This window comes from Octodon degus, unplaced genomic scaffold (genome assembly GCF_000260255.1).
Source record: "Octodon degus isolate 3935 unplaced genomic scaffold, OctDeg1.0 scaffold00028, whole genome shotgun sequence".
Lineage (NCBI taxonomy): Eukaryota > Metazoa > Chordata > Mammalia > Rodentia > Octodontidae > Octodon > Octodon degus.
In genome coordinates, this window is record NW_004524604.1 from 6,089,074 (window position 1) to 6,102,811 (window position 13,738).

Genomic DNA, 13,738 nt, shown 5'->3' on the forward strand with positions numbered 1-13,738 from the left:
ATAGGATCATAAGTCCGCATCTTGTACAGCAATTAACCACTAAGAAGAATATATGCAGTGTATTATTTGTTGAAAAATAAAAAAAATAAAAAGTAAATACAAAAAAAAAAAAAAGCCTGCAGGAAAAAATTACTGCTTCATAGCAGAGAAAGTACAGAATGGAAATATGGACTGGAAAAGAGAAAAGTGATGCTGGCACCTAGGAAGTTTCTTATAGACGAAAGGGATATTTCAAGTGAAAAGGTCCAAGGCTGCTAGAGAGGGAAAGAGAAAGTGTTTATGATGGAATCAGAGGAAGTTTCAAGCAAGTGTTTGTAAAGGAATTGAGAGAAAAAAGAAAAAGAGAGAGAAAAAAAAAGAAGACATTGTAATTTAACCTGGCCAGAAATACATTTCAGTACATTTTGGTTTTGTAAAGATATTTGTTTGATCTACATATTTGTTTATGGATTTATGTGTTATTCAATAAACAGCTGTTTCTTTAAAAAAAAAACAATTAAATTGTCAGATGCAGATCACAAATGTGAAATCGGAGATTATGTATGAATTTGTAACTGAGATAAAAGAGTTTACGTGAAGTTAACGTCTTCTTAAGTAGGGACTCTTTGTGCTTGCTTGGATTTTTATTGTCCATGTTGTAGTACTTGCTAGCAAATAGCAAGGTAATTATATAGCTAGATGAGACATGATAAATATGTATGAAAAACCAATTATTTATTGCAGGATATTTCTCACACCCAATTTTAAATTCTAGAAGACAGTGCATGCATGTGCTTAGAAAGTGGCTGTACCCAAATCTCCCGAAAGATGGTGCTCTTCCTCTCTAGCGATTCCTGGGCCATTGGTTATTTTTAAATCATTTGACTTATTTAAAAACAACATTGTTTTGTTAACTTATATCTAACAAAAGTTTAATGTACTTACTCTCATATTTCATAGCTTCCAAAAATTGCTTTTTCATGTAGTTCCTCATTTATAAAAGAGGGTGTAGGGAGTTCACGAAATGGGGACTTCACCTTACTTGTGGGCTGTTAACAGTGCAGTGCTTTGAGACTGCAGGTTGACTCGTCAGGAGCCTCATGTTGACATTCTAACACAGTATTTTCATTACAGTTAGTAGTCCTAGCACATAATCCTCAGTGGAGAGAAAGTTGTGTGTCTTTAGCTGTCTGCCTTCTCCCTTCTCCCTACCAAAGGTGTGGTTGGTGCCATGGTTGGCTGTGCTTGCCTTCAGGACACTGTGTGCAGGGAGCGCATACTCACACCGAGACGCACATGCTAACACTCAGAAATGAGGAAAAGTGTGAAGTTTGTGTATATTGGGATCATAAGTACTGTAAAAACTAAACTTTCAGATTAAAAATGACAGGTTTTAACAAGTCCATCCAAAGGTTGAATGTGGTTGTCTGGGTTGTGAGATTAAGAATCCTTTCTTCTCTTCCTCTTCCTCCTCCTCTTCCTCCTCCTCCTCCTCCTCCTCTTCCTTCCTTCCTTCTTCCTTCTATACACTTCTCCAAGTTTATTTTGATACGAATTACATTTTTTTTTATTTTGAGGGGAAAGCCCAGTAAAGCTTACGCTTTCCAAGAAAGAGATATCTGTGCCTGTTTCGTTTTCTTTATAAAGTTATAATTAAAAAATAATTCCCTAATGACCTCAGAGTTCTTTGAGAAACAATTATGATAATTAAAAAAAATTACCACCTCAGAACTTTATTTAAATAGTACCTAAATTCATGAAATACAAATAAAATTCTTAGAACGCTTCCCAAAGAGTTCATTTTTGAACATTGTTAACTAAGCAGATGCCTTAAGAAAGACTAGTTTATAAGAATGACTAGTTTATAAGGTTTCAGTTGCAAATAGTGAACCTTAGTAACCTCAGAGACTTAGGGAACTTGAAAATACAATTAATCTAATGCTTTTATTATTTAGAGGGTTTCTGCCAAAGATTAGTGGTTTATCTAACATAACAGTGATCAAATGAGCACTTTGATCACTGGTCTGATTTCTTCAAAATACACCATAATGTCTTATAAAATGTATAGTGTTTTGAAGTTTTTAATATAGGAAATATTATAAGAAGAAACTTCTCTGAACAGTTTATAGATATATTTATTAAATAAATTGAATAAATAAAATTGATAAATAGTTTTTATAATAAATTCAAGTACAGAAGTAAGGAGAAAAAATATATTTGTTACTTTTTTTAGGTTGGAGCAAGCAAAAGAGGCCGAGTCCAAAGATGCCTTGAAAGACCTGGTGAATCTGGTAACTTCCCTGACCACATACGGTGTCAATGAGCTGAAGCCCGCAGGGGTCACCACGGGGGCGCCCTTCCTGCTGCCAGGATTTGTAGTGCCTCAGCCTGCAGGCAAAGGTGAGCCCTGTCATCCTGTTTCAGAGCTATGCAGAGACACAGGACGAGTACATCTGCCTTGCTTTGTTTATTCTTTGTTTAAAAAATAGCATTTTGGGGATGGGGAGATAGATAGTTTGGCAGTCCAAGCACCTGCCTGGCAAGCACAAGGACCTGGGTTCAGTGCCCAGTACCACATGCCACACCAGCCCAGGAATGAGGGTATGCTGTGCAGGTCACCAAAACTAGGCATGGTGGCACACGCTGGGGAGGCTGAGACAGGCGGATCACTGCGAGTTGGAACTGTGCAGTGAGACCCTGTACCAAATAAATAAATAAATAAATGATTTTTTAAAAATAGCATTTTGTTTTTCGTTAAAGTTTATGCTATTTGTGCTTAAGTTTAGGTAAGAATCTCTTAATACTCTAGCATATCAAGTGTTTGAAAGTTAATATTATGAAAGTCTGAAATCAAGCAATGAGATTTGTATTAGGCATTCATTTTAATGTTCAAACAACTTTAAATCTAATCATGCTGCTTTGGAGTGTTAGCACTCCATATGTTGCGATTTTATGTGGATTACACTTAATTCATATTCTAATCTCCACACCTACTGGTATGAATGGGAAGCATGAGATATAACTGCTATATTTAAAACTAAGCAAATGTAAGTAAAAGAAGTTAACATTACTTCATGTAGGTCAGGGCATAATGACCTATGTCTTCTACCATTTGAATCTTCATTTTGTGATACTTCACTAAAAAAAAATTTAGTTCAACAAATTACCCCCCCCCCTTTTTTTTTTTTGGCAGAACCAGGGACTGAACTCAGACCCTTGCACTTGCCAGGGAAGTGCTTATTCTACTGAGCCATCTTCCCCTGGCCCCCAGCTTTCTTGTTTATTTTGAACCCGCAATAACTGTTCCAAAAGAATCTCAATCTGAAGGCCTTTAACACTTCTTTTCATGTGATTTGCTGCTTAAAGTTTTCAATAGGTTCATGATATTTCCATGTGATGTTTAGTCAAAAGAACCGATATGTCTGTTTACACTGTAAGGCTGTTCATTATGTGACAAAAAAGTCAATAGTTGTAAGTTTTTGAATTCATGAAAGTAGATGGAGCCCTCAGAGTCACTATGATGTGCTGTATCCCTAGTGCATAGGTTGTTTAGAACCTTTTTCAAGTGAGAACCTTCTAAGACAGTCTCTGACATAAGAGTGGTACAAAGGCACACATATGCCTGAGTAGTTCAGGTTTCATTTTATTATACTTTTGGTGTAGGCTGTCACTGCACAAGTCAGATTCATAGTATCCTCCTGATTTCTGCCTCGCTAGTGCTGGGATTACAGGTGTGTACCGCCACGCCCAGACTCCATTGCTGACTCAGCACACCCAGGGGTGGGGCTGATGCAGCATGCTGTGCCAGGGATTGAACACTGGCCCTGTGCTTACCTAAGCAAGTGCTTAGTCTGCTGAGCTATACTGCTGGCCCTTCATTTTATTTAATATGGGAAAGTAATCTCAATGAAATTTATAGGCTCCCAATTCAGTGTTCCTTAGTTAATCTTTTGACTTAAATAAAATAACTCTGGAATGTATGTTTGTCTCATACTTTATTATTTCATTTGATTAATCAATCTGATCTTCATATTCATATAATGAAGTAAAATAGCATAATTTTATAATCATATAATTATTGCAACAAAATTATTCTTTTGCGTAATGTTGTTTTCTGATTTTGTCTCATGAATAATACGGATTTAAACAATATAACCTAGCCCCAACCAGAGTCATCATGAGAATCTGACGAAAACTAGAAAGGATCTTACCCTCATAGTCAGAATTTATAGAATCGTGAATGTTATAACTTTTCTAAATATCCATTTCTTCTTTAGAAAAATTACAGTATTCTATGAAATAAACAGGTCAGCCTACCTCATTTGGAGTTCCTTGTCTAAGTCAAAATTGTGTTTCATGCCACTTGGTTAGGCTGTGGGAGTCATCGTGGTAGCTGCACCCATTAGAGACCAAATAATAGACTGTGTCATCTTTTGGTCTTCTGTCAGCAACATTGGTGTATAATTTACATCTGTTTGAATCTGTCCATCAAAGTGCTGGGTTTGGTTAAGCCTAATAAATGTGTAGTTGGGGGCCAGCGAGATGGCTCAGTGGAATAAGTGCTTCCCCGGCAAGCACAGGGGCCTGAGTTCAATCCTCAATTCTGCCAAAAAAAATAAATAAATAAAAATAGATATGTAGTTGTACAATCACACTGTAATGATGATATGGAATACTTTCACACTTTAAAAGGCTTTCTGTTTGCCTTGCAGTCCTTCTGTCACCCACCCCCACTCTTTGTGGGGCAGCAGCTGATATGCTTTGGTTTCACTCATTCCACAGCTTCAGAAGCTGAAGTCATGCAATATTTGGTCTTATGTATCTGGATTCTTTCACTTACAGTAATGTATTTGAGATTCAACCACATTATTGTATGCTTCAGTCTTTTTGCTAGTGGGTCATTCTTGCACTGTTTCTACATCCATTTACCAGTTGGTAGACATTTGTTTGTGTTTGACTATCCTGACTAAAGCTTTACGAACAGATGTTTTTATTTCTCTTGGGTAACTCCCAGCACTGAAATTCCTGGATCATGTGGTACATGCATGTTTAACTTTATGCAAAACAGCCAACTCTTTGGAAGGGGCTGTCCCATTTAATATTTTTAATATTCATGTCTGCGGTGTATGAAAGTCCCAGTGGCTTGACATCCTTAATAGCACTTAGTGCTATTAGCTTTGTTTGTTCGCAGTTTTAGAAATTCTAGTGAGTATTTTCTAGTATCGAATTGCTTTTGATTTTTAGTATCTAAGTGACTAATAAAGTTGAAAATCTTTTGGTGGGCCTGGTTGTCACTTTTACTCCTCTGTTACTTCAGGTCATTGTGCTGATTACTTGGTAGGATTGTTGGAGTTATATGAGTTCTTTATATATTCTAAATAAGGTCTTAGTCACTTCAGGGACAAAATCCAATTTTTCATTTTGCCCTATTGAAGAAATCTTTACTTCAAATTCCCAAGGTCATCACTAGTATTTTCTTCTTCTAATGTCCTCTTTCTAATGTCTTATTTCTCCAGTGATTCCTTTTATCTCTTAAAGGAACATTTTCAATTGTTCCATAGCACAGGAAGTAAGAGTTCACTTATTTGTTTTGTTTTTTGTTTGCTTTTGGTTTTTTTCACATGGCTGTACCAATGTGCCAGCATGCTTTCTTGAAAAGACCCTATGTTTGAGACTGTCTGAATTCTGTTTGTCAGTGTGTCTGTATTTAATACAATACTAGGCTTTTTATTAGTATTGTTTGATTTTTTAAAAATCTTAAAATTAACTCATTTAAGTTGTATAATTTTGTTCTTTTCAAAATTATTTTGGCTATTCCCTTGAGCTTCCATGTAAATTTGTGACTTGAGTTGTTAGAGTAGGAGCTGACTGTGATGGTGATTGGGAATATACATCACTTAGGTCTTGTTGGGGAGGACTAACTTTTTTTTTTGTACCAGGGACTGAACTCAGAACCTTGACCTTGCCAGGCAGTTGCTAATTCCACTGAGCGATCTCCTGGGCCCATGACATCTTAATAGTATGGAATCTTGCAACCAACCCATGAAAATGATATTGCTCTTTATTTTTGTCTTATTTTCTGTCAGCAGTGTTTTATAGTTTTCAGTGCATACAACTTGCAGGTTTTTTATTAAATTTACCCTTCAGGGTTTTGTGTTGTTCTTTTATGAAGGAAATTGCTTTCTTTTTTCTGGTGTATTTCTTGTGAATCTTGTTTGGGTTAGAGATGGTAGACTGTTGTATAGGGAAAGAGATGGAGAAAAATGGTTAAACGATGTCATGTGGTGATAGCCTCATGTCAGTTCTTTATTTACAGTGCTCATGGGAAAGACATTTCTTGGTTTCACTTGTTTCCTTTTAATTATCTACGAAAAGAATATTCTTGTTGCCAAGGAATTTTTACCAAATAAGTGGTACAATTACATTTAAAAAGGAAGCATGAATATGTGCACTTCATGATGGACACATGGTCACAGCTTAGCTGCCTTGGTTTTGGCATTGGTTATAGATCAAGAGAGGCAGGTATAAGATATATAAAATTTAAAAGAAGAGGTCAACCCAGTTACCATTCTGAGCATATTTGTTTGCACATGTGTGAGTCTTGTTTCTTAAAAATGACTTTCTGTAGCAGATAGCAAGAGCTTTTGCTAAGCTTTATATCCTCATCAGCAGAGGGATTTTTCCAAAAAAGAAATTAAAGAAGCAGAGCAACCCTTCCCTTTATTTTTTATTTTTATTATTTATTTATTTATTTATTTATTTTTGTATTTTAGGGCAGGGTCTACAGGGTGTTTAGGGTCTCACTACTAGGTCGGACTCATACTGATCCGCCTGCTTACAGCCTCCCAAGTGCTGGGATTAAGGCACGCGCCACCATGCCCAGTCTCAATTGCTGTCTCAGCGCGCCCTGGGGGCAGGGCCAACAGGGCAGCCCTATGGATGGAACCCCTCACCTCTGCATCTGCTTGCAGGCACTTTAATCCACTGAGCTATTTGGCCAGCCCTAGTAGCTTCACTTTAATGGAAAATCTTCATTGGTTTCCTAGCAGCCCCAGTTGACCAGTTCATGAACTGTGGTGAGTTGGCATTCTGTAACTCATAGCGCTCCAGTTTCCACATTTATTTTCCATACTGAAGGCTTCAATATGTTTTTCCCAGAGACTGTATCTCATTATGCAGAATGTTTCCACACTTTGCTGAACCTTAATCGGACTTCACCTTGCAAACATTTTTTATCACACATTAGTTTAGGCAGTGGTGGTGTGAGTACAGTGTTGTTTTCTCCTTTGTGGAGTTTCTTTCCCAATCTGGTAGCTACAGTTCCTGTGGCCTTCCTTCAGCATGGACTTGCCTCGTAGTGGGGGACGTAAGCATGCCAGGGTTGATTCTCACTGTCTCCCACAGTGTAACTTAACAGGCTGTGTATAACCATTTCTGCCAGCCATCCACATGTGGGTCTTAGTCCTCATTTTCTGTTTTACATGTCCTGATTTCCACCCTTCTTTCATAGCTCTGCTTAGCTCTCCTAACTTAGCTTCTGTCCTGTGAAGCTATCCTGGATCATCATTAGGATCTTGTTTTGTTTTTGTTTTCTGAGATAGTGTCTCACTATGTAGTTCAGGCTGGCCATGAACTCACTACGTGGTCCAGACTGACCCTGATCTCAAAGTGATCCTCCTGCCTCAGCCTCCTGGGCATTGGGATTACAGAGGTGCACTGCCACTCCTGGCTCCCGCAAGCATCTCTGGCCATTTTTTCTATCCATCTCCTCTTAGGATCTGTCTTTGTAATCTAACTACGGTGACATAGAATCTAGTGGATAATACTTAGGATCTGGCCACTGAAGGCAATTTTGCATTTTTTATTTAGACCTTTATTCTTATTTCATTTTCTTATGCTTGTACTGTGTAGACTTCTTTTTAAATGTTCACTTTCACATTTCTCATTAGATGGAAAATAAGATACTTCTTTGTTGTCTATGTGGATGTTCTTCAAACCCTGTCTAATTCATTTCTTTTGCTCTGCATGTGCAGACTTGAGAAAAATAAAGTGGTCTTTGTTCTATTTTAGAATGCTTTTCTTATTTTATCACTGTTTCTTATAACTATTTTTGTACCTAAAAGATTGAAGTTAGACTTTGAAACTTAAATAAGTTAATGCAAACATTGAAACTTAAATATGTTTGTTTTGCTAAAATATTAGAGCTTTTATGTATTAATATTTAAGAAATATGCCCATCTGGTGTATATATTTTAAATTTTTATTACTCAGCTTTTAATTGAGTATTTTAAGAATTTAATGACTATGACAAATAAGTACTACTCATAATATTAACATTGGAAATATAGTGGACATCAAATTTGTAACCCACTCATTTCAGTATTGATATTCGGATGTCCCTTAAGATACTTTTTCTGCTAGAAAGCTGAATTATCAGGCCTTATTAATTTCCATTATGCATAGAGGTTTAAGTTTAGAAATAATATTTTAGAGGTAAACAAAATCTTTTTCTCTGGTTTAATTCAATGAAGTGATTAGGCTTAAGTGTAGATTAGCCTGAGTGGTTATTCACTGGTTAAAATACTTTGCTCTTGAAAGCCATCATGGAGCTCATCTTGGTATTCCTTGGTCACTTACTGTGCCTGTGTATTTTAATTACCCCATCACCACCTATCGTAATGGCCCCTAGAAGAGTTGGATAACAAGATTAAAGATGAATCAAAAAATAAATTACTCTAAAATTTGTAAGCCTGCTAACCTGCCAACCCCTGTTCCTGAGGTTATCTTTGTACGTGAAGATTACCATATTTTACATTACATTGATGCCTTAGCTTCTTTTTTCACTGCTGAGACAAAATGCCTGACACTCAGAGTTAAAGAAGTGAAGGCTTATTTATTTAGCTCACAGTGTGTGGCAACTTCATTCCATAATTGACTGGCACCAAGGCAGGGTGGTTTGGCAGAGGGGCAGCAGTTCATGGTGGTGGAAGATAATAAAAGCAACAAAAAGTGAGTTTTCCATGGTGGCCAGATGGTACCAAAGCAACAAGGGAGAGAGAGACAAGACTCTGTCCCTTATATGTATGCATGCTACCAGCCCACGGTGCGGCACTTAAAACCTTAATCTCAGCATTGGACCATGAATGAGTTACAAACTCTAGATTCAGCTGCCTCTGACAAGCCTACCCCTTGATTGCCTGAGGCTTTGGAGGAGACATCTGGACGCGAGCCGTAACAATTGTGTTTGTGTATGGACATAGTTGTTTAAACCAGTTCTAGTCTTTATGGTAGTTTGTCCTTGTGCTTCATTAATAGTATGTCATACGTTTTGTGAACAAAATCACTTGAAACCAAATAGTTACCAAACTTGTGGAACAAGATTTCTTTCCTGTTAACCTAAGTTCAGCTCTTATAACTTCTTTTCTATAGTGATGATTAATATTATCACTTAGCTAAAAGGTGTACAGTATTGGCTAGACCTCATTGTTAGTTTCATTTGTCACTTTTCTCACATGTATTTTGGTTTTTATATTTGTATGTCAATTTATCTCAGCTTTATTTTTGGTGACTTATAGGAAATAAAAAGTTAAGGTGACCTAAAAAGAGCAAACACAGTAAGAAATTGAAAATTAACATCAATCTTTGATATTTGCCATACATCAAATATATTTAGACATTGTAGAGGAAAATTGAAATAATGTATGTAGGCTGAAGATTTTTTGCAATCTTAATGTTTTTCAAAGATGCTTATGTCAGGATTTCTTAGCAACCTTTCTAACCCATTTTGTTTTTCCTAGGACTGTTCATACCATGTTCCTAAAATCAAATTTATTGTGTAAGAATCTATGTTAATGTTTTTTGTAATTCTTGCAGATGCTAAATACACCTACCAGGGCTAGCAAGATAGCTTAGCGGTCTCAAGCACCTGCTTAGGCAGGTGCAGGCAACCAGGTTTGTTCCTGGCACCATATGACTAGCCAGCCCCACCTTCAGGGAGGGCTGAGCTGGCCAAAAAAAAAAGAAAAAAAAAACACCTCACCCAATAATTGTGGAACTAGAAACAATTTTTAGAGGCAAATGCTTGTTTTCATGTACTATCAGCTGTAACTTTCTGTGTATCATTGTCAATGTGTCTGCAGGATCTATATTAAAAGTGTTTATTTTTCAACTGATGGGTTTGAAAACAAAGGTTTAAAAATATATTTAGTAGGCAACCCAAAATTGCTTAAATAAATGTTTATATAAGGAAATTATAATTTTAGTTTGATAACAAATTTCAAAATTAAAATCAATGAAAATTGTGATACTGTGACTATAATTAGAAAGTGAAGATTTAGAGAATTTCCCCTCCGAACTTTCTTACCTTTCATTCCTGCGGCCCCTGCGATGACCTTTCAGCCTCAGAGTCTCTTCAGGTTGAGCAGCAGCTGTGCTTGCGCTGAAGATCAGTCTTACTAAAACAGAATGCAGGACTGTGTGTTTTAAGAGTCAAATGCAGTAGGATTTTATTCTCTTTAAAACAGAGTTACAGGCTGGGTGTAGTGGTAACATGCCAATAATCCCAGCACTTGGGAGGCTGAGGCACGAGGAATGTTGGGAGTTTAAGACCAGTGTGGGCTAGAGTGAACTCAAGGCCAGCCTGAGTTGCAGAGTAAAACCCTGTCTCAAAAATAAACAGTTTCAGGAGTCAGGGGTATAGCTTAGTGGCACATGTCTACTTGCCAAGTGCATGAGGTTGTGAGTTCAATTCCCAGTACCAAAAAAAAAAAGGTTTTCACCATATACTGTTCTTAAGTTGAAAGACTGATGATGGCACATTAAGGTTTTAGTTGGCGTTATTTATTTTTAATTAAGTGATTTGAACCTGGTGAAGAAAAATATGACCTTTTGTGCACACAGGGCATGTTCTTAGCAAATAGCTGGTAAATGCTGAATTTGTGTTATGTTTCTATGGATCAGTTTGCTGTGGCTGAAATATCACATGGCACCTACTTTTGTGTTCTCATTTCCTATTTTAGGTCACAGTGTGAGAAACATCCAGGCCTTTGCTGTGCTTCAGAATGCATTTTTAAAAGCAAAAACCAGCTTCCTGGCCCAGATCATCCTGGACGCCATCACAAACATCTACATGGCTGACAGTGCTAACTACTTCATCCTAGAGTCACAGCACACTCTGTCACAGTTCGCTGAGAAGATTTCTAAACTTCCAGAAGTCCAAAACAAATACTTTGAGATGCTGGAGTTTGTTGTCTTTAGCTTAAATTACATCCCTTGTAAAGAACTTATTAGTGTTAGTATCCTCTTAAAATCTAGCTCTTCGTACCCCTGTAGCATTGTTGCCATGCATACCCTTCTTAAGTTTACAAGACACGACTACATATTTAAAGATGTGTTCAGGGAGGTGGGCCTTCTGGAGGTCATGGTTAACCTTCTGCATAAATATGCTGCCCTCTTGAAAGATCCTGCTCAGGCGCTGCATGACCAAGGTAAAGCCTTTTCCGTAACTTTGTTCTTCTTTGGTAAAGGAATTTATTGCTTATTCCTCTTGTGCCTTTCCTGTGATTGCTCAAATGACTTCCTGCTGCACATTGCTGTGACGTTCTAGTGAGTGTTTCCCAAAGTCTGTTTATTCAACCAAATTTCTATTAGGAAACTGGGGAAGAGTTTTTTTACCTGGCAAATAACTTATGTGACACTCATAACTAATGTTTGTAATTTTGTTCATCTAAGTAGGAATTTTAAGCCTCTGGAAGTAATTTGAATTATTAATTATGGTTTATTCTATGTAATTTTATGTGTGAATGCTTCACATTTTTTATAGGTGGCAAATTTGGGATATTATTATAATATCCCATAATATTTGGAATATTATGTACACTTACTATGATTAGGTACCTTTTTGATAAATCTGAAAGAAGTCTAGAGTTTCTGGCAACTGGTAAGTATTGAGTGTGAATTAATTCAAATTAAGTGGATCACTATTCTTAAAATCTTTCTGTTTGGTATATTAAAATCTATCATTCTTCTGTTGACATCCTTGATTAAAATCTCTACAGGATAAATGTCTTTAATTTCAACATTTTTATTTTTTGTTCTTGTTAGATAACTTTATAGTCATACCAAAGTAAGATCATTACTGATTTCCTGCCCGCTTTTAGCAAGGTGATGGACACACATTTTTTATTAAGTTTATTGATACAGTTTATAACAACAACATTCATCATAGGAAACTTGAATTTGGTAGGATAACTTGTACCTGGTGGCTATTCGAGGACATCCACGTAGGATGCTTGTATGCCCTGTATCTTAGTTCCTCTTCTCCAATTCCTCTCCCTTTCCTTGTGCTCCTTTTACCCTTCTTATTTACAATGTTTTGTTTCTATGTTATTCTTTTTTCTCATTTTTTTCTTTTCCCTCTCTCTCCTCCCTTCCCTTTGCCTTTTGAACAGTTTGTTCCTATTTCACAACAGCTATTACGTGTTTTAGTCCTTATTTAGGAAACTTTCAGTTTCTCATACCAGAGAAACAATGTAATATTTATATTTGTATGTGTCCCATTTGATTTATTTCATTTAAGAGTATGGTCTCAAGGTGCCATTTTAAAGATTGTTTTGTATCATTTTAATGGAAAGTGAATATCAGAGAAATTTTAAAGAAATTGTTAAAAACAAAACTGAATCAAGAAAAAAATAAGCTTATCACTTTTGTGATTTGCATCTTTGAACTTTTTTTGTAGGGGACTCAAGAAATAATAGCTCAGTTGAGGACCAAAAGCACCTGGCTCTGTTGGTCATGGAGACGCTGACCGTGCTCCTGCAGGGGTCCAACACAAATGCAGGTAACCAGAAAGGAGCAGATTTGCCCTGTAGTGGGGTCCTAGCTCTGAGAAGTGCCTACACTTGGAGGAAGAGCTGTTGGTTCATTGCCAGGATTGTCAGAGCCTTAAAAGTACAATCCTTCTGGACCATTTGAAGTGCACTAGTGACAAAATGTTTAATATTATTACTATTTCAGAATGTTTTCATTGCTTTTTCATACTATACCATGTACTTAAAGTAGTTTTTTTTAAAAAAAAAAAAAGTCTAATTACATAATGTACTGTTCTTTAAGTAATTTGCTTCTCATGTCTTTTTCCAAAATATTTGATTTTTGTGGTAATTTCCCTAATATTAAAGTAATAGATGTAGAAGTATTGTAACATTATGACATCAGGGAAATATCAAAAAGTTATTCTCCAATAAAACATAATCTTTCCAAGGTAAAGTATTTCATTGAATAGTTTCAGCTATGGCTTCAGTTTCTTTTTGTAGTTACCAAACAGTCCAACTATATTTACAAGTTAGTGTGCTTGCTTTTTCAAAAGAGTCCTTGAAATTGTAGTCTACATCCAGAAACTATAAGGCTGTAAGGTCAGTGCAACTGAGGAATCAATGAGGGGCGGGGCATAGAGGTGAGCAGGTGGGCTCAGATGGGCAACTGTGAGGATGTGCGGGGAGCTTCGGGTGTGCTTGTGGCTTAGGAGAAGGCCCTGCATGAAGGAGTCCCTCCCCCCATGCACACATATGCACAAAGGTGTGATTGTGCTGGCTGCAGAGAAATTTGGCCTACCATGTGTTTAAAATACGTTGTGTGCACCTGGTCCCATGCTAGGTGTTAGAGATGCAGAGATAATTCTCTCTCCAAAAAAAATTAGTCTAAATTATTTTATTTATATTTTTATTTTAATAGATTGCAAATTGAAAATAAATTATTTACAAAC

General features: G+C 36.7%; 1 protein-coding gene across 1 annotated transcript in view; it reads left to right on the forward strand.

The window, feature by feature from the left end:
* Wdfy3 (WD repeat and FYVE domain containing 3) overlaps positions 1 to 13,738 on the forward strand; it is a 311,759-nt gene that overhangs the window by 153,253 nt on the left and 144,768 nt on the right. The window contains exons 8-10 of the mRNA XM_023712946.1: positions 2,171 to 2,379; positions 10,998 to 11,465; positions 12,716 to 12,817. Coding sequence (XP_023568714.1) covers positions 2,171 to 2,379; positions 10,998 to 11,465; positions 12,716 to 12,817 — 779 coding nt within the window. The remainder of the gene's footprint in view (positions 1 to 2,170; positions 2,380 to 10,997; positions 11,466 to 12,715; positions 12,818 to 13,738) is intronic.